Genomic DNA, 26793 nt, shown 5'->3' with positions numbered 1-26793 from the left:
CTCAATCTCTATCTGATTGTCATGCTAACCAAAAGACAGCTAAATACAATTCCCAAACAACATACATCACATAGAGCTTTGGCTGGTGACCTGATTTATCAAGCAAGGTTTTCTCGTGCGAGTTTTGGCTGGTGACCTGATTTATCAAGCAAGGTTTTCTCGTGCGAGTTTTGGCTGGTGACCTGATTTATCAAGCAAGGTTTTCTCGTGCGAGTTTTGGCTGGTGACCTGATTTATCAAGCAAGGTTTTCTCGTGCGAGTTTTGGCTGGTGACCTGATTTATCAAGCAAGGTTTTCTCGTGCGAGTTTTGGCTGGTGACCTGATTTATCAAGCAAGGTTTTCTCGTGCGAGTTTTGGCTGGTGACCTGATTTATCAAGCAAGGTTTTCTCGTGCGAGTTTTGGGTGGTTACCTGATTTATCAAGCAAGGTTTTCTCGTGCGAGTTTTGGCTGGTGACCTGATTTATCAAGCCAGGTTTTCTCGGGCTTAAGCAAATTTTGTGCTTTAAGCAGCTCTATGAGTATGAAATTGGCCCCATGGATTAGGGAAGGTTTGCACAGTCTAATCACAGTTAAAGGGGAGGGGATTTAGAATGACTAATGCTCTGATATTAATTACAGGGACTGAGATTAATACAGTATTAGTTGAGTGGAAATCATTGAAATAAAGAATCAGAACTGGTTTGGGGTTAAAATGAAAAGCAGGTGTCCGGTTTGTTTTAGCAGGATACATTTATCAGCGTGGCACCTAGGGCAGGGAGGCCGGAGGCACGCACAGTCACCACGCTACCTAGTGACGGAACGATGCCTGATTCCATTCTAAGAGCACCTCGTGCCGACAGAACCAAGCGCGCGCTTGATAGCAAAGATCCGTTACATTAAGAAAAAGAGTAAAGTGCCTCACACAAAAAATCACCGTCAATAACTTCCTGCATTGATTTCAATTGAATTCAATTTGTGACATCCCCCTCAAAAGATTCTCATCAGGATAAAAAGGGATTACTTGTGTTGGCAGCAGGTAGCTCGGGTAATTTTTTCCTCTAAACCTATACAAACTAAAATTATAGAAAGGAAGCAAACCTCATTTGAAAACAAACCAAACCAAATAAAACATACCTGTATTACCTACTTTAGTACGGAAGCGTACAGAGGCCAGAGATATCAGACACGAATCCTGACGGAGACAAAAGTCGGTTTTGACGTACTTCCCGGTCAGCCTCAGTATGGGCAATTCCTTTCCAAACGCACACTTCGCCCATTGTGATTGGCCAACGCGTTGCAAACTCCTGCAGGCGCACTATTGTGAATCGCCCATATTCAAGTGCGTTCCACTAAATCGCTATATTTCCAAGGGAGCTCATTGTTATTTTGTGATCCCACGGGTTATTTACAAAAGAGGTACCATAAGTGAAACCAATCATCGAGATTTTAAGTCTCTAATTTGGGACTTACGGCTTCCAACTCAGGGTGTTTCGTTCACGAAAACCTCCCACCTGTTGGACCTGTTTTGCATAGGCCTAGATGCTGGCGGCTACGTTCAGAGGTGAGCGCTCAGTTTTACGACTATTTGGGGGAGGGCAAATAAAGAAAATTTGTACGACTAACCCTTATTAAATTGAAAAGAAAACTGAAGTTCCGGCCACAATATTGAATTTCCAGTGAAAACGTCAAGCCAACCTCTTCTTAGAGTCACCAGGCGGCACTGTTTTATTGGCGCGTAGGGCCTATACAACCCACAACTATACAAGTCGAAATCGCGATCATCTGTATGCGGTAGAGGGCGCTGTATGCAGCTTTGTGGGGAAACGCCACGAAATAACCTTCGCGAAATGAACGCGCGTACTGTACTGTACATGTACTACGCCGTGCGATCGATGTGCGCCATCTTGATGTATATGTGCGTACGTACAGCGCACACATGTATACCTGAAGGCTTGCGCTGGTCACGTTGGAAGAAGTGGTTAACATAAAGTGAGTTCTTTGGTCACCTGTTCTATGCTGAATTCTAACGTGTTTTTATGAGATCAGTGGAATTATTTTAGAATCTATAACGGTTAAAATGATTTGTCAAAAGTGGGCCTGCTCGGCCGAATAATGGTTAGGCCTAACATTTGGGGTGTCGGTAACTTCGCCCCATTTCCACTTCGACCCATTTCCACTTCGCCCCTAACCACTTCGCCCCATCCACACACTCGAGCACGGACGGCAAAGTGGAAATGAGGCGAAGTGGGGATGGGGCCAAGTGGCTAGGGGTGACGTGGAAATAGGGGGAAGTGACTAAAGCAACATTGGACATAAGCCTTATCGTACATACTGCATGGGTGATTTTACACAATGGTAGAAAGGCATTGTGGGAAGGAAAAAGGAGCAAACATCGTCCTTTTTTCCTTCTCACAATGCCTCTCTACAATTGTGCAAAATCACCCATGCAGTATTTGTGATTAGGCTTATGGTCGGGTGAAGTAGGCATACCTTCAATAGGTCTTTGTTCCATTTATTCATTTCACTCAAAATAGCTCATTCTTCAAATCAAAATCTTCCGAATTCACCTCCAAAATATGGTTTTGAGTCAACTGGGACCCAAACCAACTCGGACCCAATACCAACTCGGACCCACGACAGACTCGAACCCATCTCGGACCATTCCTTCCTCCATGCTCGGACCCTTCCTTCCTCCATGTTCGGACCCATTTCTGCTGTGGTTCATGAATGATCTAGTAGTACACATTTGCGCATGCCCGAAATGCATAGGAACCAGCCGCCCTTTACACATGCACGGACGACATGGTGCTATGCTCAAAACACACAAGTGTAAAGAAAACTCGGCCCCAAAACTGCTAATTTTCATTGAGTTTAAAGCTCGGCCCAAATTCTGTAAGTTATCTGTGACTTATTCATGTTCATAGCTCTTCCTTGCATGCTAATGGGCGGTCACTTGCTATGCATTTCGCTCATGTGCAAATGCGTACTACTAGATGAATGAAGATTGTTCATAAATCACGACGCGTGGAGTTGTGCTAAATTTCCCGCAAAGTAAGCATGGCGTACATGTTTATGTGGGATTTTTGATATTTTATTTGAAGTGTGCCACTTTTGGCAGCCAGGGAACACTCAGCTGAATTTAAACCCACTTTCCAGACGTTGACAGGTTTGGATTATAATTTCATGACAGTGAAAGTGTTCACAAAGGTTCAACACCCTTTGTCATGAAAGGGGTACCAGTTTTTAACCAAATGAGGTTTACGTTTTTCAAGAAAGGTTTGGCAACGCTGTTTGAGGAAAGTCAAGTGAACGTCGAAGTGTGCCATGTTAGGGGACTCAACTATCAGACTATATACATGACACAGGGCCTATGTAGACATGCGTGGTAGCATATTATTCACCACTAGCCCTCATCTGTTCATTCTGTAGCATCTGTTTAACCTAGTGCTGACGTCCATGACCGTGTAGTTGTCAGGTCCCACATTTCGCCACTTACTATGCAAACCAATCAGGCTTCTCAATACTTGAAGGCCTAGGCGGCAAAATTAGGGACCTGGTGACTATACCGTCTCGGATGCTTTGTTAGTTTAGCTTAGTGCTGTATTGGCCAAGATGCTCAAATTTTATGAGCCCTCGTTTTCAACATGTGCTGCATGTGTGGGTAGAAATTACAGATATTTGCAAATTGCTAGTAATGAATTTGGCTTCAGCATGAATGACTATGTACATAGATACATTGTAATTCCCTCTTCAACACTTACTGTTTTCTTACCACTCATTGTGAATTCTTTTTTTGTTTTGGGCACCAAACTCAGCTACGGTCCAACAGAGTTTGACCCCAACCCTAATCTTCATCATTCCTGCAAAAGCCTCCAAGTGGTTTGTGGAGGATTTTTGAGGACTGTGGCTGTATGGAAAGATTTGTGGTTGAGCTTGAAGGATGCCTTAGTGTTCATCCATGTCTAATTTTAGGCTGTAGATAAAATACTTCAAATCATCTGCTGTTGCCTGTTTAGCATTGGCACTACCTTGACAATAACAGGAATTGTAGGGGGATTTCGAAGGATTGAAGTCACCTATCCAGGGATCACCTTTTGTAAATAATAACAAAGCATCCAGTGTTTAGGTAGAGCCAGTTGAAGAATTTTAAATGACTGAGGATGGATCCAAAAAGGCATCAAAAAGAAGGTTTATAAACAGCAACCCTGAGGGATATCAGGAATAAGATCATCGAGTTGAAATGTTATCGCACTACTTAAATCTTGAAAGTACACACTTTTTCAAAATTTAGCTTGACCAACAAAAAATCATTTCCTTCCTTATCCTTCAGTTGTATAAAAAGAAGCTATTGAAGAGATTGTTGAAGATGTCCTTTCCCCCACCCGGTAACCCCTTCATGGCCCGTCCAAGAATGCCTGCTGGCGTTAATCAGAATCAGTTCCCTCCTTTTGGACCCATGCCATCTGGTAAGTTTCCCTGGATATATGTCTCTGTAACTGCAGTGCAACTAAATATTAAAACATCAGTGACCATTAGACTGTGAAAATGGTCCCTGGTGTGGTTTTTGTACCGATGCGGCAAATGAACGGTAACATATTTTCATCCGGTTCCATGCCAGCAAGAAATGAAGAAAGGCCATTTTCAACAGTGTCTCTCAAGACCCATTTTTGGAAATTGCCATTAGTAGTTTGTTTTTAATTCAGGGGGTGGCATGATGCACACGCTTGTATGGTTGCCATAAATTGTGGTATCAGTGTGCAAATCGGCTGTATGAGAGTGTCCCAGATGCTGAATTTGGGTGCAATTCTAACTGACTCTGCAACTGATGTATTTCTTGGAATATACAACATTCAGCTCAAATGCAGCTCAGCTTAGACATCAAAAGGTTGGTTGTAAAGCCCCATTCTTTATCTGTTGAGTACTTTTGTTGTCTCAAATGAATTTAACGTACAAATAACAAATGGCAGACTGTACAGGTCTGTAAACATGTTAACCATTTCTCTAGAGCCATAAACCACAAAGAGACAGTGAAATGACCTGCAATTAACATAGGATGACATAAAAGGAAAAAAGTGTGGCTTTTTTGGCACAAAATAAATTGGTCTCCAACCAAGAACCTCTTTGTTTTATAAAAGGAAGTTTTTGTTCTCCCTAAAACATTCTGTGCTGCCTTCAAAATGCCGCCTTCGAAATTCACACAATGAATCTGGAAGAATTTTTTCATGATTGGAATAGTTCCACAGCCATTACTATAAAAATGAACTCGAGAAAAGTTTCACTTAAGCCTGTTGGAACCATTTTCTCAATGAGATAAGTAATGAACACTTGTGAGAAGGTAATGTTTATTCAAATTAAGTAATGAATATTCATGTCTTTGTTGTAGGCATGCCAATGAATCCCCAGATGGGCCTCCTACCACAGCCTCCCATGTCCAAGGCAAGTTGACGGTCATACTACCAGCTTGAACGGTGGCTACCCTGTCGACCTAAACCAGATTAACCCTAACCCTCCTCAATCCTTCAAAATCCATCAGGCGGTTTTGCAGGATTTTGGAGGATTGAGGGTGAATGGCAAAAGTGCATAGTTGATTGCGAAGGATGCCATGAGTGAAGGTCGTGGGTTAGACCTTGTGTTCTTGCTCATTCGTGCGTAACTTCAGCCCAATTCTTCTGAATCAACCGCACTGCTCAAGAATGCCATTCTCACTGCCTCAACATAATGACAGGAATTGCCAGAGGTTTTGAAGATTTGAGGCAGTAGCCACCCCTCCAAGTAACATTTTCAAGAAATTTTGGAGGATTTCCTTCAGTCACAGTCCAAGCAAGACACATATAAATTCTTTCCCCAGCATATGGTCAGAAGTCTTTGCTCACATTTTGTGTTTCATGCATAAGCATGGATACATGCATCTGATTGTGAATAGTGCTTCATAACTGGGGGTATGTAGCTCAAAAGTTGGGAATCAGTGATTGTGAATTTTCCTTCTCAGAAATTTTGGAGATCTGATTGTGAATATCTCTTCTTGGCTTTCTTATAGTAAATACTTGCACTGTGTGTTAGCAATTGTGGGATAGCTGATTGAGAGCAAAGTTTTGGATATCTGAGAATATACTATCTCAAAAGTTGGGGATATTGTGGATATCTGTCTAAAAAAACTTCCTCTTCTACATTTTTGAACATTGCAGATGCCTCCAGGAATGAGACCCAATCTTCCACAACCACCCATACCTGGACAGAGGTTCCCAGTAAGTGCATTGATTTAATTGGAACCCAGAGGATGCAATTTCGGTGGCACCAGGTTTGAACGTTTTCCGTTGTGCTATTTCCAAAGGCACAGGTAGTGTGGACATGTTGACATGATCCAGTCTTCTACCAGATTGTTTCAACTTCTTGTTCATCATTCCTATAACCCTTCCCAATCCAACGGGCATAAAATGTGTTGTACATAAAGGAGCGTCCCAGTGGGGTAAGGAAGTCCATCTATTGAGATGGTTTGTAGATCGCAGCTACAATGCTTTATATGGCATTTGATGCCCCATGAGAGCTGAAGTACAAAGAACACGCCATTTGTTTAGTGCAGAAGCTGGACTTTGAAGGGAATCCTGAAAGTCTCCTAGTAAGAAACAACTTGGTGCTTAGGGAAGAGATGGCCATCCATGTGAATGTTACAGAACTTCCAGCTGGTTAGTGCCAGCTCATACACTTCTTGTAGTTTTTTTTTAACTCTTCAAGTCGTGCTCATACCTTTAAAGTCCCGTCAAGGAAGATTTGAGTTGACACGTACCATATATGTAGCCTGTGGCCAATTGTTGTTACTCCGTGAAACTGGACAAAGAAATAATTAATCGTTTCAGAGCAAGTGGTTGTGGTAAGCCGTGGATATTGTACACATTGTGAGCCCTCTGTGTGTGTTGGACATAGTGTAGTGATAGTCTGTGTGTCATTCACAGGGGCGTATGCAACATGTACCACACCCAGACTTCATTCTGAAAGAAACAGTGAGTTGAAAGCAAGGGATGAAAACCACACAAAAATATGGAAAAAGAAAACACACCCAGACATGTTACTGTGACTTGCCCCAACCAGGTCAAAGTTTGTGTGAATTTGTCGTTGTACATGTGTTGTAAAAATGTGTAAAACTCTCATATTTGCGAAGATGCAACCAACATAACATTCTGTTTATCACTCAATAGCTGAATTTATTGTCCACTGACAATAACATTTCCCAATCACCAATAATACCTACAATCATTTCAACAAAAAAGTATTGGAACAGTTGCAGTTCAAAATATCATTTTTTTAATAACATTCAAAACAAAACACGCGCAACATACCCTATGTGACACTTAGGAATTCCAAATCCTCAGATATCATCACAGAAATCAATTTAGGGAATTTTTTTTTTTTCAACAGCCAATGCAACAGCAGACCCAGATGCAGCAACAGCAGCAGGGCACGTCCAGTCCCTCAGGGGAGCAGGAGGCGGCCAACGGCGACAAACCCAAAACCACCGTCTTTGTGGGCAACATCTCGGAGAGAGCCCCGGACGCACTCATCCGTGCGATGTTGTCTGTAAGTGGGGAGAGAACACAAGGGATAAACATGCATTGGGGTTTGAACGACCCACTGGACCGAGGCCGGTGATTTTAACATCAGTAGCAACCATTCTGGCAAAAGCTTAGGAGTCTAGTGGTTTTTCTTGATCTAGATCATTCCAAAATTTCCATCAAAATTGAATTGCACAAATTTAATTTTCTTTGAAATGAAGGCACAAATGTACAGGTACATGTACATTCATGTACTTTGAGATTGAACGTGTAAGGAGAAATTAGTTCCTAGTCACTTTTGTTTAGTGCTTAGATACTGGCCCTGTGGTCCCTTTTTTCCCCCACGAAATTGGACCCCTGATACATGGACGTGGGTCTGTTTGTCAGTTTTCAGTTTGCCAAGTTCCACAAATCCCATCAGGGACCACGTCAATTCACATACGTATATCGTAGGTCTTCCCCTCCTGTTTTCCCTTCATAAAAATGTACACAAAGTACACTATAAGTGGAGACTGCTTCACGGCATCACAAACATGACTATTTTGGGGATGGGCAGTTCATATTCTGCAAAGGTAAAAACAAATATGGTCACGTACGTGATGTCAACAAAGTCATAAAGTGTCAATTATGGATCATGAATTACACAGGAGAATACAAGAATCTGCTCAATATAAACAAAATTATTGTGTCATCACATATCCATGTTCACTTTGGTGCCAAGGTAGGACAGAATATATTTACCTTCACTAAACACTCTCCCTCTTCTTGGCAGAAATGTGGCGTCATATCAAGTTGGAAACGAGTCCAGGGAGCATCGGGTAAACTACAGGCCTTTGGGTTCTGTGAGTACAGTGCCCCCGAGGCCAGCCTTAGGGCCATCAGACTCTTACATGATTTAGAATTAGGAGACAAGAAACTTCTGGTAAGTAGACCCTTATTTTGGATTCTTAGTCGTACACATAACTGTAGGGGTCCACTTTGAGATTTTGGTTTTTACAAAACATGATGAACTTGAAATTTGAGTGGTCAAACCATTACGTCAAGGTGGCCGCTGTGTCTAATGATCTGTGCAAAATGGGTTTCTCCTATGCGTGGGATCAACTCATGTCCAAATCCGTCCCCAAATAGTTCACCTTCTAAAATCTGTATGTACATGCTTAGCAGTGTTGGAATTTTTGAACCATATTATTTTCTTGTTTTTCTTGTATTGTTGTCCTGATTACATTCCTGAATTTCATATTTTCTGATTTTACACTGCCGGCCAAGTGCTCTTATGACTAGTACTTTCACTTCCGCCAGGCTGTGGTTGTTTTCGATCACTTTTGGAAATAGACATTGTAATGAATTGTGATCAGTCCGTATTTTCTGAAATATTTGTCCAGTTTTTGTAATTTGTTTCTGACATTTTTGAAATATTTAGCAAAACTTTACGATCTGTACGAGATGGAGCTTACTGCTTATGTGTCATTTCTTTCATATTTTCAGATGTCATTTTGAAAGTGTTCAGTGTTACCTGTATATGTGCCTTGGATTGTAGCATGAATTTCATTTCTCAGAGTAACATTTTCAAAGTAAAATGAACATGAGCATTTGCTCTTGAAAAACTGTGAAATGTTCATGTTGTAAGCCTAAGCATTCGCAGCGGTAATGTTTTTAATGTTCAACACGTTTCACTTGTACTTGTGAAATACTGCTAGCGCTAATGAGTTAAGTGCCATCGTTTGTTTGTTTGCTTGTGTTCAGGTCAAAGTTGATGCTAAAACCCGGATTCAGCTGGATGAGTATCTTGCGGAGAAGGGACAGGTAACGCCTTGTCCAAGTTACATAACTGTGGCTTTAAATTACACACACAAGTCTATGGTAGTGGCTGCGGCCAGTTCCCATAGAGTTGTGTGTAATTTCAATCCACAGCCAAGTGATTCGGACGAGGCGTACTTTTTCTCAATATCTGGTATCCTGATTGAAACATCACTGTAATACATGTCTTGAAATTGTGACGCTATGATATGGATTCAGCATGCGTTCTGGGTAGAGTATGTGAAGAAATTGTAGATGGCTCGTTCACGCCATCTGGATGAGGAACACAGGTTCATTTCATTTTTTGCAGAGTTCAGAGGAGTTGGATGATGAGACACAAGCGGAAGACGCTAACATCAAAGGTCAAATTGACCGATTGACCAATGACTATAAACACGCCCTCAACAAACCACAAGGTAGGCTGGCTCACTACTTGACCAGAACTTCCTGCAGTTGTGTACCGGTACATGCCCAAATATTCATTCAGACAAAACAAAATCGTCTAAAAGGAGCCTTCCTTCCATTTACCACAAAGGGGAGAAAACGTCAGCTCCTTTCTGAAACTGGCCTTGAAGCCACGCCAGACACTTGCAAATGTTCTTCTCTGTTTCATCAACTGAAAGAAAAAAATTACGCTTCTTTTTCTGTTCCACAACTTGGTCATGTTCCTTGAGTGATGTTTTGCATTTTGCTTTGTAGGAAATGGTAGAAAATAATACCAGTGTGGTAGCTTGGAAACACAAGGTGGTTAAATTACAATTTTGCTTAATGATTTTTATCCTACACGTATTAGCAGTATGTATTTCACCTGAAGATGCTCATTAATACATACCGAGCCACATATTTATATTGCATCAGCATCATTTCCAAAGGCCAGTTTTCTAGATCTAGGTGCAGTGTCAGAAAAACCAAAGAGCTAAATTTGAAGCATCTCTGTTGTTGAGGATATGTTTGTTTCAGATAACTTTGAGGGCCGATTTTTCATCCCTTGTTTTTGCTTGTCCAGAAGAGACGTCCAAGGACCAAAGCAAAGACCAGCAACAATCCAGAGATCAAAAAGATGGCAAAGATTCTAAGAAGAATAAAAAGGTATGCCAAAACAGAGGACAGATTCGGAACTTTTCTTTACTGTTCATGCAATGTCTGATATTTTCTTCTCCCTCCTTCCTCTGTCGAAAATGTGAACAATTTGTCATTCTCATTTCAAGTAAATAGCCTCAGCTCTAACCTTCATGTAGCTGTGTCCGAAATGACACATTTCTTTGGATTTAGCTGTCAACGAAGTGGCAGGTGCACTGTATTAACCTGAACCACACATGTAACAAAATCACCCCTTTGTTCTGTTCCCCTCAGCACATCCTATCACAGCTGTGTGTTTTGTAAATTTAGATAAGGCTGCCTCCGAATCTGTTGTCTAGAGCTAGGTCTAGGTCTTTGTTCCATTTGAATTGTGTGGAGACGCGTAGACAATAGATCTAGCCATAGCTCTGGAAGCCCGTTTCGGACATGGCCTAAGTGCATATAGAAAATTGATGATAACTTGATTGGTAAGAGGGCCTGTTTAATGATTTTTATTCGGAAAAGGGGATTCTTTTCAACGAGAGGAACTTCGTAATTCATGAAAATTGATACCATTTCTGTATTAGGTCCATGTTTTACATGTGTTCTGCATTGTGTGCACATTTATAGCAAGAGTGTCAGAGATGCTATGATTAATTGCAGTGTCTTGATACATTCCAGTGGCCTTCCTAGTATTTATTTCCAGCCTAATGGATCCATTTTGCTTTGAAACCGTCCTGCAGGAAAATATCCAGGATTTGAACAACATCGAGGAAGACAAACGACATATAATCAGCCGAGAGATTGACCGCTTCCGAGACACATACAAGGTAGGTTGTCCAGGATTCCCTCTCAAAAGTTCCATATGAAGTTTTATGTTTTATTATTTTTAGACGCCATATTTATAGCTTTTTTTTTTCGTCAAGTATTAATGGTCGATCTGTTGATGTTTTTGAGCATTGTTACTTCAGAATGTTGTTCTTCGAGGCTATTTGGATATACTGTATAAGAATTTCTTGTGTTGCTATGATGTGCAAAATTCCTGGAATGTCAGTGAAATCATTTTTCAAATCTTATCGTTTGTAATTCATATTTCCCTCTTGTCTTTAAGTTTTGGAAGTTTTTTGTAGATAATCATGTATCCTGAAATCTTTGGTTTGTTTTTTTCGTTCCTATTGATGCATCAAAATGAGCTTTCGGAGTAAAGATATTAAGTTTTAACTTTTTCAAAAATCAGACAGCTTTAGTGCTGGTAACTGATATCGCTGTTTGGTGTGGGTTATATTCCTGATTGTTCTGGGACTGTACATTCGGCATTGAAGAAAGTGATTCATTTTTATGGCTGCTTGGGGCTAGATCTCTCATGAAAAATATCAGATTCTCATTTGATGGTAGCTGAAGGCAGCTTCTCGTAAAATAAAACCACAGTTGGGCAAGAGATAACAAAAAAATTGAACAAAATATTAATTCACCCATTTAGAAAATGCTGCTCATTTTAATGCACGTGTGGCATTGCCAAAGGTGTATTTCTGTTACTTGAAAATAAAAATTCATTGTCAAATCTTTTTTAGAGTTATATGTGTTTGAAAACAAAAAGCAAAACAGTCTAGCCTGTTTTAAAAGTAAGTTATCAATTTTTTTCATATCAAGGTCCAAAAGTTCCTCAGTCTTTTACCCTTTTGGCCATAGAATATTGCTGGATTTTCTACACACACACAATGTCTCTGGAGTTTTACTTCAGTGCAACGACATCAAGCAAGAACCTGTGATTATGGCAATGAGATCATGTTTTATTTCTCCCATCCAAGGATTGCTTGGTTGCCAGAATGATTTGTGTGTACAGTTTCATGAAAACTAGGTGAAAACATTCTCATTCTCTGCATACATGTACACATTAATTTGGACCCTACTTGTCAGTACATCACAGAGTTATACTCTTCTTTCTGGATTTCACAATTTGCAAGTTCTTTTAAAATGCTGAAAATAGATACCTGTATTAACCTTTCTCAGTAAATCCTGTAAAATCATCGAGAATGAAGTTTATGGGCTTTGGAGCAGTATTTAACACAAGGCGAACCATAAGAATTGAAGTAAATCACTCTTCCTTTATTGTATGCCAGTTTTATGATTCTTCCCAAACTGTCCTGTGCAAATGGCAATGCTGAATAAGTATGCCATTACTCTGGGGTTTAATTTACATGGACTTTGTGTATAAAAGTATAAATGTTTCAGTACATGTAAGCCAACAAACGACTCAGAGACTGAGAATTACAAGTAGCAGAGCAAGATACATGCCAGAAAAAAAAATCTTAGGAAGACAGAATCAACTGCCACAATGGAAAATTGGTCGTTCCATGTCCAATCGCCCCAAATGCTTGAAAGTTCACACCCCATTGCTTAACAATGTGGTGTGTGTTTGTTTCGGGTAAACTTAGCCGAAAAAGTTACAATTTGAAGTTTCAAAATGCAACCCTATTGGACCAATGGTTTTCTCAACATGAAGTGGCCATCGTTTTCCAATATGCGCAAATATGGGCAAGACTTTCAATGTTCATTTGACCATACAAGCAGATCTTCCTATCCCATGGGTCGGTGAGGATTAAATGTGAAATGTCAGTTTTTCCAGCCTCTTCTATAGAAGCTATAGCTATGCATTCCTCTTCCTCTTGCTGACTTATTTGCATATCATAGGGGGTATTTTAAGCAGCAAAGTATGTCCAGCCTCCAGGCTCGTCTCAGAGATGAGTCAAGCATTTTCTCTGTGCTAGGTTAAACAGCGTCATACCATCTGCTTGGGGATTGGAACCGAGGTCAGGAAACTGGAACTTGATAGACCTGCTCTTTGCAGATATTTCCACAAAGCTGCATTGACTAGAGTCCATGGGAGTGTGTTTTCTAATATACAGGTGTTTTGCAGTTTATCTGTATAGACAGAAACAACCGCGAATAACATTTTCTTTTCATCAGCAGTACTTAGAAAAAAATCTATTCCCAGAGTTTGTATTCTCACATTTGGTCTTGCATATTATCATTCAAAATGCTGTTTTACATTCCGAACTAGTTCCCTCTTTGCCTGTGGAAGAAAACCTCATGGCCTAGCTCCAGGCACCACGAAAATGAATCCATTTCATATCTTAATGGTACGGCCCTATCAGATGACCTTTCTGCTAAAGGCCAGTGAATTAAGTAGACCACATCAATCTAGTTCTTCATTTCATTTTAATGGAATGTTAGACTCTTTTCCAGTCTGCAGTAATGCATGTGATATTACTAGTTGTAGCAAGCCATACAGTGTGGCATATAAGATGTTAATGGCCGGTTGTAATGTACCCCCCACTGTGCATAGAATGCTATAGAATACTTCGCCATAGAAGCCATACAGCAGAGTGGCGTTCTTGCTGTTCATGTTCCGTAGGGATAAACCTTCCTCTGGCTGGTGAGTATACAGCCTTTAAGGCAGTCCACTGAGCTGCCAGTTCATTACTGTGTAATGTTGAGACGGGATGTTGCTCTGCTCAAACCAAGTAAGCTGCTTTCGGTTTTTTCCCCCTCCACATTAATACTCAGTGTCTGTCCTTGACGTTTGACTGAAAGGTGGTTAAAACTTGCCGAGTGTTTGTGAAAGTCCAAACTTGCACTTTTCCAAAAAGAAAACAGAAATGTGATAAGTTGTTCAAACTTGTTTCTTGCGTCAAAATAGAAGTGAAAAGTCTTAAGCACAGAAGAATCAGAGCTTCAAGTTTTTGCAGGGGGGGCTTAAACAGGGCCCCTCTCTGTAGCAGAGTATTCCTTTTGTCTGAAAGCCTTTTGTTAGTTTAGTTGTCTTTGTGTTTGTCTTTGACCATCTGGACACAACATGACCGCTCAGAGGTATGTGCTACTTTCCAGTGACATTTTCTGTAGCCGTAGCGTTAATGAAGAGAGTGATTTGTTTCAGTGATCCCAGTGGCTGACCTTTGACCCCGACTTTAGAAGTGCCTGGATGGAACTTGTCAGGAATGTCTACCAGAGGCAGGTTATGTTGTGATTAGAAGATTAGCACTGCGGTTGTGTTTTTTCAATCGTAAGAGCTGCTTTTAGCAGCATCAGGCTATGCCTCCTGGAAGAACTGAGCTTGAATGACACAACTTGACCCCAAAAAGGAAATGAAGCTCGACTGAGCAGATTCAAATTTTGCATACTGTGCATCTGTGTTCCCATTTACTTGTGAGCAGATGTTACATCAAAACTTGAAAATGCCCTGTAACTCGAGGTTAGTGAACAGAGGAGCTACATGTAGCGAGTGGAGTTTTGACATAAGATTCTTGTTGTAATTCTTGATATGCCTGTGAATGAATTGCTTTGTTTTAGGGAAAATGTTGAAGTCAAATTCATGATAGTTTTATTTGTCTACATACATGTAGATATACATGACAGCAGTTTCTTGTGGAGCGATGTTGTCTTTATGCAAAACTGAGTGATGTAATCTATATGTAGCCATCTCCATAAAAAATCATACAAGTTTGGCTGAATGTTGTATGAAAAGCTGTTTTGGGTGTAAGATTTAGGTCAGATCAAGACAATTGCATTAGTTAGAAACACGCAACCCGTTATTGTCACAAGTGGGTCTACATGGAGACTGTTGTCATGGAACCTGCGTCTTTTATTTGTGGTCCATATAATCCCAAGATTCCTTTGCAGGTTGAATCATACTTTTCATCCTGAATTATCACTTTGAAGGATACTTGAATGTAAAGTCTGCCACAGACTCCGTCACTGCCTTCAAAAACCCCACTCTGTCTGGTTGGAGAGTGTGTGAATATCAAAGGTCATAACCTCTGACCTGACTTTGATGGGGGCGGGCAGAGTCGTGGACCGAGTTTAATTTGAACCCCATTTTCCTTCAAAAAGAGGATGGATGTTCAAAATGACGGACTTGCAGCTTGCCAAGAGAGAAAAGAGAGAAATGTTTGTGGTTCAGTTTGGACTGAATATTGGACCAAACTGTAGCAGAGTTGAAGTGGCCTTCCGGGGGAGGGCATCTTGATAATTCAAGTTACAGAGACCGCGAGAAAAAGAAAGCCAACGAGCAAAAGATAAGCCATTCTCATGGTTTCATCACCAGCAAGCATGTCAGCGCAGGGAAGGAGCCAAGGAGCTTGTGAGGCCTTTGACCGTATTGAACCTGTACTATTTGTGTGATTGCTCAATGATGTTATGTTGATAAAATGGTGTATAACAGAATGTTATCCATCCATTTGCAAGATGCTTGTGGCACTGAACAGAGCGAAGTGGTTTTACAAAGTTGTCCTAAATATTGCTAAAGTTGTCATTTTTCTTCAAGTCTTGAGATTAAAAAAGTTTTAATCTGACTATTTTACATGGGGGGGGGGAGTTTTTTAAACAATCAAAGATGCCACTGACATCTGTGTTTCTGGTTTAAAAAGGATGTTCACTATGCATAATGATCTGTAAAAATTTATTCACAGAGAGTTACCCATAATAAGTGGTTGCTTATTGCCTGTATGCATTGTACATAAGTTAATGTCTTGCAGATGGATAGATGCTTTACAGTTTGTGCATGGACTTGTACCCAACCAGTCACATGGTATCCCAATCCACTTTCCCTCTTGTAATCACCTCCATAAGAAGAGCTTTTGTGCAGATTTCTTATAGAGCCAACGTAGTGTTCATCCTTCAGTGGAACTATGGGTACACGTGGTGCTTTATCTCAAAGTCCCGGGTGTCCTTTGTCCATTTAAAAAATTTTTTTACTAACCTCCAAGGAGACAAAATTTTTTTTTTTACTAACCTCCAAGGAGACAACACTTGTAGCCTAGCTGCCTGTTCGTGCAACTCAATTTCTAGAATATACCTTGGACTCCAAAACAAACACGGTCATTACCTTCAGTTATGACCAGCCTTATAAAAAAAATAGTTCAATGAGAGGACACTAGCACCGAATCTGACACCCAACATTTCCACTGTGTCTCAATACAATGAAATTTGTTTCAACACTGCCAATGAGGCGTTTGATTTACTCGTGTACATGTACGAAGGCTCCAGCTTGGCCTAATCAAAGCATCTTCTTGTCATAATACCTCGACACCTTGTGACTGATTAAGTAGGAGAACTTTAAAAAATCCACTACTGAGGCATTTTTCTCTTGTCTCTATCTTCTTTTACCTCCAGGCAGCAGAGGACAGGGAGAAGGACCGTCAAGCACGGGAACAGCGGCGGGAAGAGCGCGACTCCAAGCGGGGGGACACGAAGGACCGAGACCGTGACCGCGACCGGGAAAGGGACAAGGAACGAGAGCGGGAACGTGAACGTGAGAGACAAAGGGATAGGGAGAGGCGGGAATTGGAGAAGGAGAGAGAAGAAAAACGAGACAGAGAACGGTAATCACTCCAAATTGGTTGAACAAATATGATATTGGGTTTGGAGTTTCTTTTTTTTTTTGCTTCAATTTGTTTTGGTTTTTTTTTGTTTTGTGTTTGTTTGCTTGTTGGTTTGTTCTTTGTTTCTAACTTTTTAGAAAGTCCCGATAAAGTCCTTCAAACCTCTGATGCAGTTTGAGATATGACATTGCAGACAATACACTTGGCATTCATGTATAGCTGTTTGGTCCGAGAAGAATGGAATGTTTTGAGTTGGCATAGATATTTGAGCTCATTTGAAAAGTCCAATATTTTCACAAACTCACTCAAGAGACATGCTAAACGTGCCAGAGTCTGTCCGGCTTTCCTTATGATTATACTCCAAGTATATGGAATTTAAGGGAACCAGTCTTATTGACAAGGAGGAGAAAATGGCTGGTTTTTCAAAAGTGCTGTCTTTTTAGCACATCTTGAACATGTGAACATTGCACAAGCATTACTTGCAGGAGGTATCAACATTGGCCTGACATACATGTAGCGTGTATAGGCAAATCTTTTTCAGATTTTTTTGTTCAGTAAGTTCCTGTGGAGATTCACTCCCATAGCATGCTCTGAGTTTAATTCCTCTCAGCAAAGAGTCAAAGACGCAGTCTATTACTGGGATCTTTTCTAGAGAGACAAGCTTCACTCTTTAATTTTGTTGAGCCCAGCAATGGTGATAATGGAAAGGTTTGTCTAGGCATTGCAGTAATCCATCAGAAGTGGTGTTCTTAACATTGTTAATTAGGAGCAGCTCCTAATATTGATGCTGTGAAAGGTTACTTTGGTCAATGTTATTTCATGTCCATTAATTCCAGGAGACTGGAACGGGAGAGGGAACGGGAGAAAGAGCGCGACCGAGAAAAGGAGCGTGAGAGAGAGCGTGAACGAGAACGTGACCGTGACCGGGACCGCGACCGGGACCGCGATCGAGAAAGGGAACGCGAACGAGAACGGGAAAGGGAACACGACCGGGATAGGTTTGACGAAGAGGAAGAATTTGAAAGGAGGAAGCTGGAAAGGAAGCTGCGGGAAAAGGAAGAAGCTTACCAACAGGTGAGAATAGGTAGGACTATTGCCCTCTAGAGGAGGCAGTAGTAGTGCTGTTGACTAGTTGCAGGGCAACAGTTACACTTACTGTACATGTAATTATTGAGCACTTTGACTACCGCACTCTCACAAGGGGGAAGACTAAGTTACTTTACCAATCATATTCTTTTGCTTCTGAAATGGATATACTGAACTGCAGATCACTCTTCCATTCTGACTGTCCAGAATGGAAGTCATACAATTATAATTCTAAATTTGTCAGACTGAAGGAAATAATACTTCAGCCGTGCACTAGCAAAAGTGCCATTCAGCCCTAGTAAACCATGTAGAAGGAAAACCACACATTAACCCTCCTATGCTGAAGTCACTCTTTGGGTCATTTGGTAAACACCTCAAAGAAGCACAGCTGTGTTGTGCACTGCACTAACTTTCCCTCACAGGAATATCAGATTGCACTTTTGTGCTGCCCAACAACTGTGCTTCACTGTTTCATGTGCATAATTGTGCAGTAAACCAAATGCAGTGAAGAGGACTGCACAAAAGACCCTGGGTCATTTTGTGCTGACAACCTACTGTGTACACACTGAACCTGTGCATGTTTGAGTTCCATATTGAAAATACATGCTCACCAGTGACTGTGGGCATTTGTGCACATTTGTGCTGTAAAACCATAGGAGGGTTAAAGTGGAAAAAAATTTGCTGGTGTCGCTACTCGCTCTGCACTGTTTGGTATACCACTGTGGCACCGGATTCAAGAAAAGCATGCCTCATGGATTGATGCAATATGCAAGCCTTCTTGAATAACACTTCCTTGTCAAAATACACGTGTACTGCTATGCATTTTACTTCAGAACAGACCAATGGATGACTTACAGGCTATTCATACATGTCATTTCTTTCTTCCAGTTCTTTCATTTCAGTCCCAAAATGATTTGAAATGACAACGTTTTCCTTATTCTGTGTATACATTTATAATCTGAGTAACGCCAGGGTAGTGAATCTGATGGGAAATTTCAATGATGCTTTTATTTTTTTCAGTGATTTTATTGCCATATTTTTCATTATGTCACGAACAAAAAGTCAGTTATGCCAGTACAGATGTCATCTTTGAATCTGAAACTCCATAAGGCAAATAGCCCAATAGAGGGTATGAGATCTTGGCAAAGGTGAGATCAAAGTGAGTTATGAAGCTAGAGTCCGGATATAAAATTAACTTTGAGGATGTTTATTGCAAATGTCTCACAGTACAGTGCTTCCTTTGATTTGAACCCTGATCTCTTACCAGCGACTCAAAGCATGGGAAAGCCGTGAACGCAAACGTGGCCGTGAGTACGAGAAGCTGCGAGACAAACAGGACGGCGAGAGAAGCGAGATGGAGAAGGAGGCCAAGAGACTGCGGGAATTCCTGGAGGATTACGACGACGAACGAGATGATCCCAAATATTACATGTGAGTTCACTTGGTCAGTGTTGTGGTCAAGACTGTCACAAGACCAGTCACAAGACCAGTCAGGAGACCAGCCATAACTAAAAGTTTAACAATAACATAAGAAAAAGAATTGCCTTTTGAGATCATTCAAATAACTCATGACTCAAATCCATGCTGGAGGTCCTCTTGGGCCTGTTTGATTTGCCTAGATTCGGATTGCAATTAGTGATCAATGTCGGTTCACTAACACTTTAACCTGCGTTATGGTTGGAGCAAACTAGCGTTCAGATCACTGATCAAGATCTGCATTTGCGTGAAAAAAAAACCAGGGCCTATTTCTTGCCATGGTCTTTTAGGGTTTCGTAGTAGTCTTGTGTTGGTCTCAAGGGATCTCAAGAACATGACACCTGGGTGATCTTATCGATCCTCTTGGGATACAATTGTGCTTTCACTTCCTTACTGTAACAGTGCAAGAATTTGATATCCACATCTTCTTGTTGCTCTGCAGGGGGAGTGCCTTGGAGCGGCGACGTAAAGAGAGAGAAAAGGAAATTGACAGCGACAATCGTGACCGACGTCGAGAACGAGAGGAGCTGGAGGAAATCAAGCGTAAGCTTTTGGAGGAGGGACGTGACAACGTAGAGGAGGAAATGGAGAAGGTACCCTTGGGCAGCTGTTGCCGACTTAATCCAAACTGAGCTCTCTGTACTTTGTTGGAAGGGGAGAATTTACTTACATATTAAAACACATACCTCGTACATATGATGAGAACCAAACTTGTGTAAGTCAAATGCGCGCAAGTACATTCGATGGAACTGTCGCGTGGGTGGAGTTCGTTGGGTAAGGGCAAACCCGTTATATATAATTAACATCTCCCCAACGCAAAAATACATCTTGAAAATAGTTCGCGGTACCCGCTGCTTCATTTGACTCGGACCGGCCAGCCGACCCCGGCAAGCTCGGTGGTCGAGTGGTTAAGACATCTGCACTAGTAAGCAGGAGGTCGTGGGTTCGAGTCCCACCCGAGTAAGCTTGTGAGGTTTTTTTCACAAGCTCTCGGACAAGCACTGAGCATACAGTGTTTATTAATATACGTTGGGTAAGGGCAAACCCGTTATATATAATTAACATTCATTTCCTTGTTATTAAAAATTGTTGATGTTAATTTTGCAAAACTGCCCATTGTTGCTGGCTTTGGAAGCCATCTCTCTACTTTTTGCTGCTATTCAAAAATCAAAATCTCACAAGTTTTTCCATGTGTTCCTGTAAAACCCTGACGAGGAGGTAGTGTGTGATCTTGTTCCAAGAACAGTGTTCTTGAGTCGTGTTCCTGCTATTCGAGCGTGAGAACAAGAAATCCATGTCAAGATTTGACCGCCAAACTCGACCGTAGATTAGCTGTAGAAGAAACCAACCATTTAAGTTGGGACTAAAGCTATCCAAGTTATAGTCCATTGTTTGATGACTTGTTTTGAGATGAATGACTAATGTTTGTGTTTCAGCTTGAGCAAGAACGTGAGAAGCATCGGTTACCCCAGCTAGCTCTTGTGCCTAAGGAGGAGAAACCTAAACTCGAGCCCACGATGAAGCCACTTGACGTTCCAGAAGAACCAAACCCAGAAATGGCTGTGAGTTGAAGACATCTCTCATCTAAGCATTAGAGCAGGATATTCAAATATTTGAGTATTTGACAAACATCATGTGCTAAAATATTCTGTTTGTCGAATATTCGGAACTAAACTGTACTGAAACAAACTTGGCAAAATAAAAAAAAAAAATTATTAAAAAGCTGCTTTCTCAAACTTTATTTCATGGAGAAACTTAAAGACAACTGATTGATCAGTCCAACAGTGAGGCCAGCATATTACTTTTGCTCCAAATTACATATTCACCCAGTTTTTACGACACGACTTAAAACAAGTACTTTAATACTTCCTCACAAAGTGCTTCATAATTATCAACATTTATCCCATCAGAAACACTTTTTAACATAACTGCTGTTTGTATTTGTTTTCCTGTCTGCAATTGCTATTTTCAGAAGTTTAGGTAATATCTGGGAATATGGATAATTTTGTATTTAACATGTTGACTGCCAACTACGAGTATACTTGTAGTCACAGGTGTACAGGGGTCTGCCATGATTGTACTCATAGGAAATGAAAGGTTATTGTAATGTAAATTGAATACACTGGCATCATTGAAGAACACAATATATACGCTGCTTGTAGTGTGGAGAGTGTACATCTGTAAAATGCACATGTTCAAATAGACACCTGAAAGGTACTTATTAAATATGTGCGTATGTGTACAACACTTGACAAATGGGAACACCACTTTGAAATCATGCGCGGCAGTACATGTTACCTGATAAGTTCTTGTTTGATCAAGAAGAAGGTTAGATATTTGAAGACTGGAGTAACTGAATAGACGTTGTGTGTTGCTGGGGTCTCCATGGTGTCTTAGGGACTGTTTTGTTATTTCAATTTACGTGTAGGTACAACGAATGCACAAAAGGTTTACTCGAGCCTATCCCAGTGAAACAAAAATCTTGCCCTCTGAGGAAGCGTTAACACATAACCTCTATTGTCTCAGCCCCGCTGCACAGTAAATTTTAGCCAATGAACAAGCTCCACCAAGGACCCTTGGTTGATTAGCGCTACATACAACATACCTCTGGCTCGTACTAAAAGGAGAATCTCCCTGGTTGAGCTTCAGTCTGGCTTCCTGGCTCCCTGCTTTAGAAATCAGTCACAAAGTTGAAGGACCAAAGAATCTTTTACATTTTACAGTTTTTTATTCAGTGAAAAAGTAATAATGTCAAAAGGTTCCTGTCTCAATAGAGCACAGGTACTTTGGAAGTTTCAAAGTTTCAAATGTTATGCTTCATGTTAAGTGTTGGGCAAGTGAAATCCTAGGGTGAATGTGTGAGCCAGAAGTATGGTTGGGTTAAAAATGAGTCGTTTGTTTCAAAATTGGTCTCGAGTGAGCACTGAGCGCTGAGTGAGTGGAACATGTTCTCAGAGCTTTAATTATGCTAAAAGAGTAACAAGGTAATTTACAGAGAGATGTTATGTATTTTGGTCGATGGGTTTTGGAATACTCTGTGAGTGTGTCTTTGAATGCCCTAGGCCCTGCCTGCAGCACCAGGCCCTCGAACTCCAGAGTCCTTGGAAGCAAGTCCTGAGCCATTGTCTGCCCATTCGGCCGAGGAGGAGAGTGACCAACGAATCAAGGAGCCACACAAACCGAGGCTCAGCTTTGGAGGCCTAAAACTTGGTAAGCTGGGGTTTGGTAGTTTGACAACACGTTCCTTTGAAAGGCTAATTCTGCTGTCGGAGAAAGGTCAGCCAAAAATGTTCCTGTGCTCAATGCATGCAGGCCAGTGTGTGAGGCCTTGAACTATTAATGACGATGATCAAAAACATACTGTTGGATGAATGTCGTGAGGAATGTTTTCACATGCATGCCAAGTTTCAAGAAGATAAGCCAGCTCTAAGTTGGTCCAGAAAATCACAGGGTCCAAGAAATGCAACTGTGCCAGAGCTGGTTTATTTTAGGTCATGCAGATATCAGAGACATCTGGAGCTTGTAAAGATTCCATGCCACAGCATCATTTCATATGTTACATGGTGAAATTCTGCTGAAAATGATCATGTTTGGTGAATCTTTTTTTGTTGCAGATTCAACAAGCCCTTTGGTTGAGTCTTAAGTTTGTAAAAGTTGCGAGCTGGATTTGTTTTTTCCCCAGTGGGAGCGAATGACCCCCAGTCTTCTGCTGTCGCCAAACGTAAGAAGCTGTCAGTGGTGGAGGCTTTCAACCAGGACGAGGACACGACAGACACCGTCAAGAAGAAACGCAAGCTGGTCCCCATCGACTACTCGGAGGAGGAGATGAAGGCCGTCGGAGGGGGCCAGTCTCAGGCCGTGGCTACAGCTGCCGAGGAGAAGAGAAAGACCATCAAGAACCTGATTGAGAAGATTCCCACCGCTAAAGAGGAGCTCTTCAGATACAAAGTAGACTGGGCCATCGTGGACGAGGTAGGTCCCAAATTATTGGGCTCAGATGCCAAGTCTGCCTTTGATGGAGTTTTTAGTCAAGTCCATCACATGTCAAGTGACTTGTCGGGCTACAAGTGACAGGATGATCAGTGACAAAGGAGGCCGTTGTCACAGCTCATTTGAAAGGCTGTGACTTGTGCAGTTTGACAAGCTACGGATGCGGACTTGACAACCAGCTCCCTAAACAAAAGATGACGTGTGTTTGGAGGTCGGCACCCTACAGTGCTACTCTGACCAAATTTGGATTGAGTGTACGGCCTTGGCATTGGTAGTAGGCTAAGGGGTACCCATTCATGGAGTGGATGATGCCACCCACTATTGGCCTACCTTTTGCCATCGATTTACATTATTCGCGTACTTTATATGGGCCAGGTACGTCACTTCTTGCAGAGTGTTTCTGAAAAAACCTAAATGGACACAGAACTGGTCATGAGTTAACCCAAGGCACAGAAGCAGAACTTGTTTCAAAGAATGACATTCAGAGATTCCTCTCAGCAGACAATGAGATAAGCCTACAAAATCTGGAAAATCTACAATACATGGACGTATTTGGACCTAGAAAAAAGTAACAGTAACTTATGGAAACCAGTAGACTGTTAAGGTACTAAGAATTGCTGACCAATGGAAGGTGCTGTTCCTTTAATACCCTGGTAACTAACGAAAGATTTGAGTAGCCTTGTTTTCATGCCAATCTCCTTCCCCGTCTTTTTTTGCTGCTAGTCTTTGATGGAGAGGCGAATCAAGCCCTGGATCAACAAGAAGATCGTTGAGTACATCGGTGAGGAGGAGGCCACCTTGACTGAGTTCATCTGCTCCAAGCTCCTGGCTCACAGCTCAGCTGAGAGCATACTGAGTGATATCACCATGGTAACGCTCATTTGGTTCTCCATTTTTTTTTACCGCACACCCATTTCTTGCAAATGTAGAAGCGTAAAAAAAAATTCCATCTTTGTTTGCAAATGTTAATATGACACCCCACGTTTTCAGCTCTTCTGCCTGTATGATTCAAAGAGTGTTTTTTCCATCACATGCATTGAATATATTAAGTTTATATACCCTACACAGACATGCTAAATGGGTATGCAGGAAGTGAACAGCAATACGGCATACAAGTCTTTCAAAAAGTGTCTATTGCGTATGCAAAGGGGATGAGTGGGAAGGTACATAATCCTCATTTTGTGAGATCAAGTTCATTTTTCCAAATGATGCTGGTGAGCTCAGTAAATCTCTTAAAACTTTGCCTGTTGCTGTTCAAGAATACGTCATTTGCAACATAATAAGGTATTTTGTAATTGAAATAAGCCGTAAAAAGTGCTGTGTAAGTTGGAATTTGAACTTTTGATGCCTTTGCCAGTTTGATGTCTGCTTAAGCGCTTCATGCCGGTGGCAGTAATCAATGTTAATGATGCTGGGGTGGGATAATTATAATTTTTTTTCTGTTTTCAAAATTATTTAAAACTCCTGTCTTCATTTACTGGACACTTACACCCACACAAACAACTGTCTGGTTTCTACTCTACTCTGACAGCCAATATCTATTGGGAGTATTTCAGCCCGGCCACGCATATAAAGAATATGTGTCCAGTACCAGAAACCCCAGCGACAAGTGGTTAATGGTCTTCACTACATTTCTTCTGTTCATCTTTGCAGGTTCTTGACGAGGAGGCAGAGGTATTTGTAGTCAAGATGTGGAGGTTATTGATCTATGAGGTGGAAGCCAAGAAGCATGGTCTGGTTAAATGACAATCAAACAAGTCGTCGTAGGTTCCAGACCCTCTAACTTAGTTGGCCCTCTTGCTAAATTGAGCCAGTCCTAGAAACCCCCGGCTTCAACTTTTTCTTTTTAAAGGCTCAGATTTGTACATACTTAACAGACACGGGGGCATTCAGATGTGGTGCTTAAAAGTTACAAGACCACACCTTGAGTGGTGGTTAAGGTTTAGGATTTGGCTGTTGACACTGAGACTGAGATGAAAAGAAGAGATGCCCATGCCTGCTGTGTACAATGTACCAAGGCTCTAGTCCTGTAGTGACTGCATTGGCTGGATGACCAAGATTCCTGCATTTTGCTTACTGTTTGTCTGAACATGGGCATTTTGTATTGATGTGGGATGCAGGACTTCAGATTTATACCCATGTAAAAGATTTTGCAGTGGATGTCTTGAATCCACTGTGTGATGTATTTTCGTGTCAGGGTTTTTATCTTCAAGTGCAGCAGTTTTACTCGAGTTTCTCTCAAGTTTCATGGACCAAGCATACAAGTTTTCATAAAATGTTTCCCCAAGGGAGAAATGCAGTCTAAATTCAGTCAACATCTTGGGTGTAGATGATAACTTGAAGTACATTTAGTTTTGTGTTATATCACCCTCACATGCCTCAATTTGTAACTTCCAAACATGTGCCAACTTGACTTGTGAGACGGAAAAATGGCATCTCGTAGTCTTATCCTCGACATGCCATCACGGAACACCAGTCACCACCTCTTTACAGAGCAAGCATTGAGCCTCCAAGACATGAAGTTTCTCCCCCTTTGCTTACTCTAAAAATGAAAATGTTGTGATACAAAACCTCTGACTTTGTCATATTTCTTCAACGCTGGCAATATTAGTGGAATTGTTGGAGTAATCGAGAACACACTGGAGCGAGTGGTTAATGGCAGCCCACAGAATCGTGGATTATTCCAAGGCCTATTTCTTTGATTTAAACTATTCTTACTTTGCTGTGAGCTCGACTGTCATGTTGTGGGTGTAACCCGAGTGTGTCCCATTTGTAGTTAATTCTTGTTGGGACATTCATGTTGATTGAACTTTCATTTTCTTTCGAACAAGTTTATTTTGAAAATAACCCCCCCTCCCCCGTAGCTCAGTTTTCCACCATTTGAGTCAAGCAACTTTGTGGTGTTATTTCAAAATGTACTTGTATTATTATTGATTTCTGTCCTGCCAACATACACAATACCATTACCAGTTTGGTTTGGTTACCTTGTAAAGGCACATTAAAAGGTCTTTTGCCCATCTTGGTTGTGTGTGATTTTGGCACACAATAAACCACAAATCAGTTCTAATGTTTAATGTGTTTGTGTACATTTGCAAGCCATGTTGTGCGTGATTGTGACATTCATTTATTGTAGTTCCTATTTAGTTGTCCGCTATTATTCTTGCAACTGAAATTTTCACAACTCTGTGTTGCAACTGCTGCTGAGAGAGTAAAACAGGTGTAAGGTTTTGTCTGGGAATTGTGAAAAGAACTCTGAATAAATAAGCACTTGTAAATATCTTAAAACAAGTATATGCTTTTGCTCTAATACGTGCTTTTGTAATGAATTTTTGATTGTCAGAAATGGACATCTGAACGACAAGTCTGACATAAGATTTTTCACTTGTTGTGGATCACTTTCATCATCAGTATTTTAATACACATCTCAAGTTTGTATCTAATTCCTTAACTGTTGTCAGCCACTTCATACAATGGTT

The 26793-nt window shown here is 41.1% G+C and overlaps 1 protein-coding gene across 2 annotated transcripts; it reads left to right on the top strand.

Moving 5' to 3' along the window:
- Positions 1 to 1826: 1826 nt before the first annotated feature.
- rbm25 (RNA binding motif protein 25) lies at positions 1827 to 26605 on the top strand. Of its 2 annotated transcripts, XM_022247954.2 has the most exons (20): positions 1827 to 1971; positions 4313 to 4448; positions 5366 to 5418; positions 6168 to 6227; positions 6933 to 6980; positions 7396 to 7554; positions 8302 to 8451; positions 9273 to 9332; positions 9637 to 9742; positions 10333 to 10415; positions 11129 to 11215; positions 16557 to 16765; positions 17602 to 17839; positions 19119 to 19282; positions 19770 to 19920; positions 20764 to 20889; positions 22390 to 22537; positions 23010 to 23299; positions 24041 to 24187; positions 24971 to 26605. In XM_022247954.2, exons 2-20 carry the CDS (start codon positions 4349 to 4351, stop codon positions 25061 to 25063), a joined length of 2472 nt encoding a protein of 823 aa, XP_022103646.2. In that variant the 5' UTR covers positions 1827 to 1971; positions 4313 to 4348; the 3' UTR covers positions 25064 to 26605. The 2 variants fall into 2 exon arrangements, with proteins under 2 accessions (XP_022103646.2, XP_086995071.1); XM_087138945.1 differs by lacking the exon at positions 6933 to 6980.
- The last annotated feature ends 188 nt before the right edge of the window (positions 26606 to 26793 follow it).

Source organism: Acanthaster planci, linkage group LG01 (assembly GCF_054643075.1).
Source record: "Acanthaster planci isolate LZ-2023a linkage group LG01, COTS_SCS, whole genome shotgun sequence".
NCBI lineage: Eukaryota > Metazoa > Echinodermata > Asteroidea > Valvatida > Acanthasteridae > Acanthaster > Acanthaster planci.
The sequence above is the reverse complement of the archived record's forward strand: the minus strand, read 5'-3'. Positions and strand labels throughout refer to the sequence as shown.

What these genes read in the sequence shown, in the direction of transcription:
- rbm25 (XM_022247954.2), top strand. Translation starts at nt 4,349, where the DNA reads ATGTCCTTTCCCCCACCCGGTAACCCCTTCATGGCCCGTCCAAGAATG. An exon ending in ATTCTAAGAAGAATAAAAAG is followed by an intron (nt 10,416 to 11,128) that starts GTATGCCAAAAC and finishes ACCGTCCTGCAG; the next exon opens with GAAAATATCCAGGATTTGAA. An exon ending in TAGAGGAGGAAATGGAGAAG is followed by an intron (nt 19,921 to 20,763) that starts GTACCCTTGGGC and finishes TTTGTGTTTCAG; the next exon opens with CTTGAGCAAGAACGTGAGAA.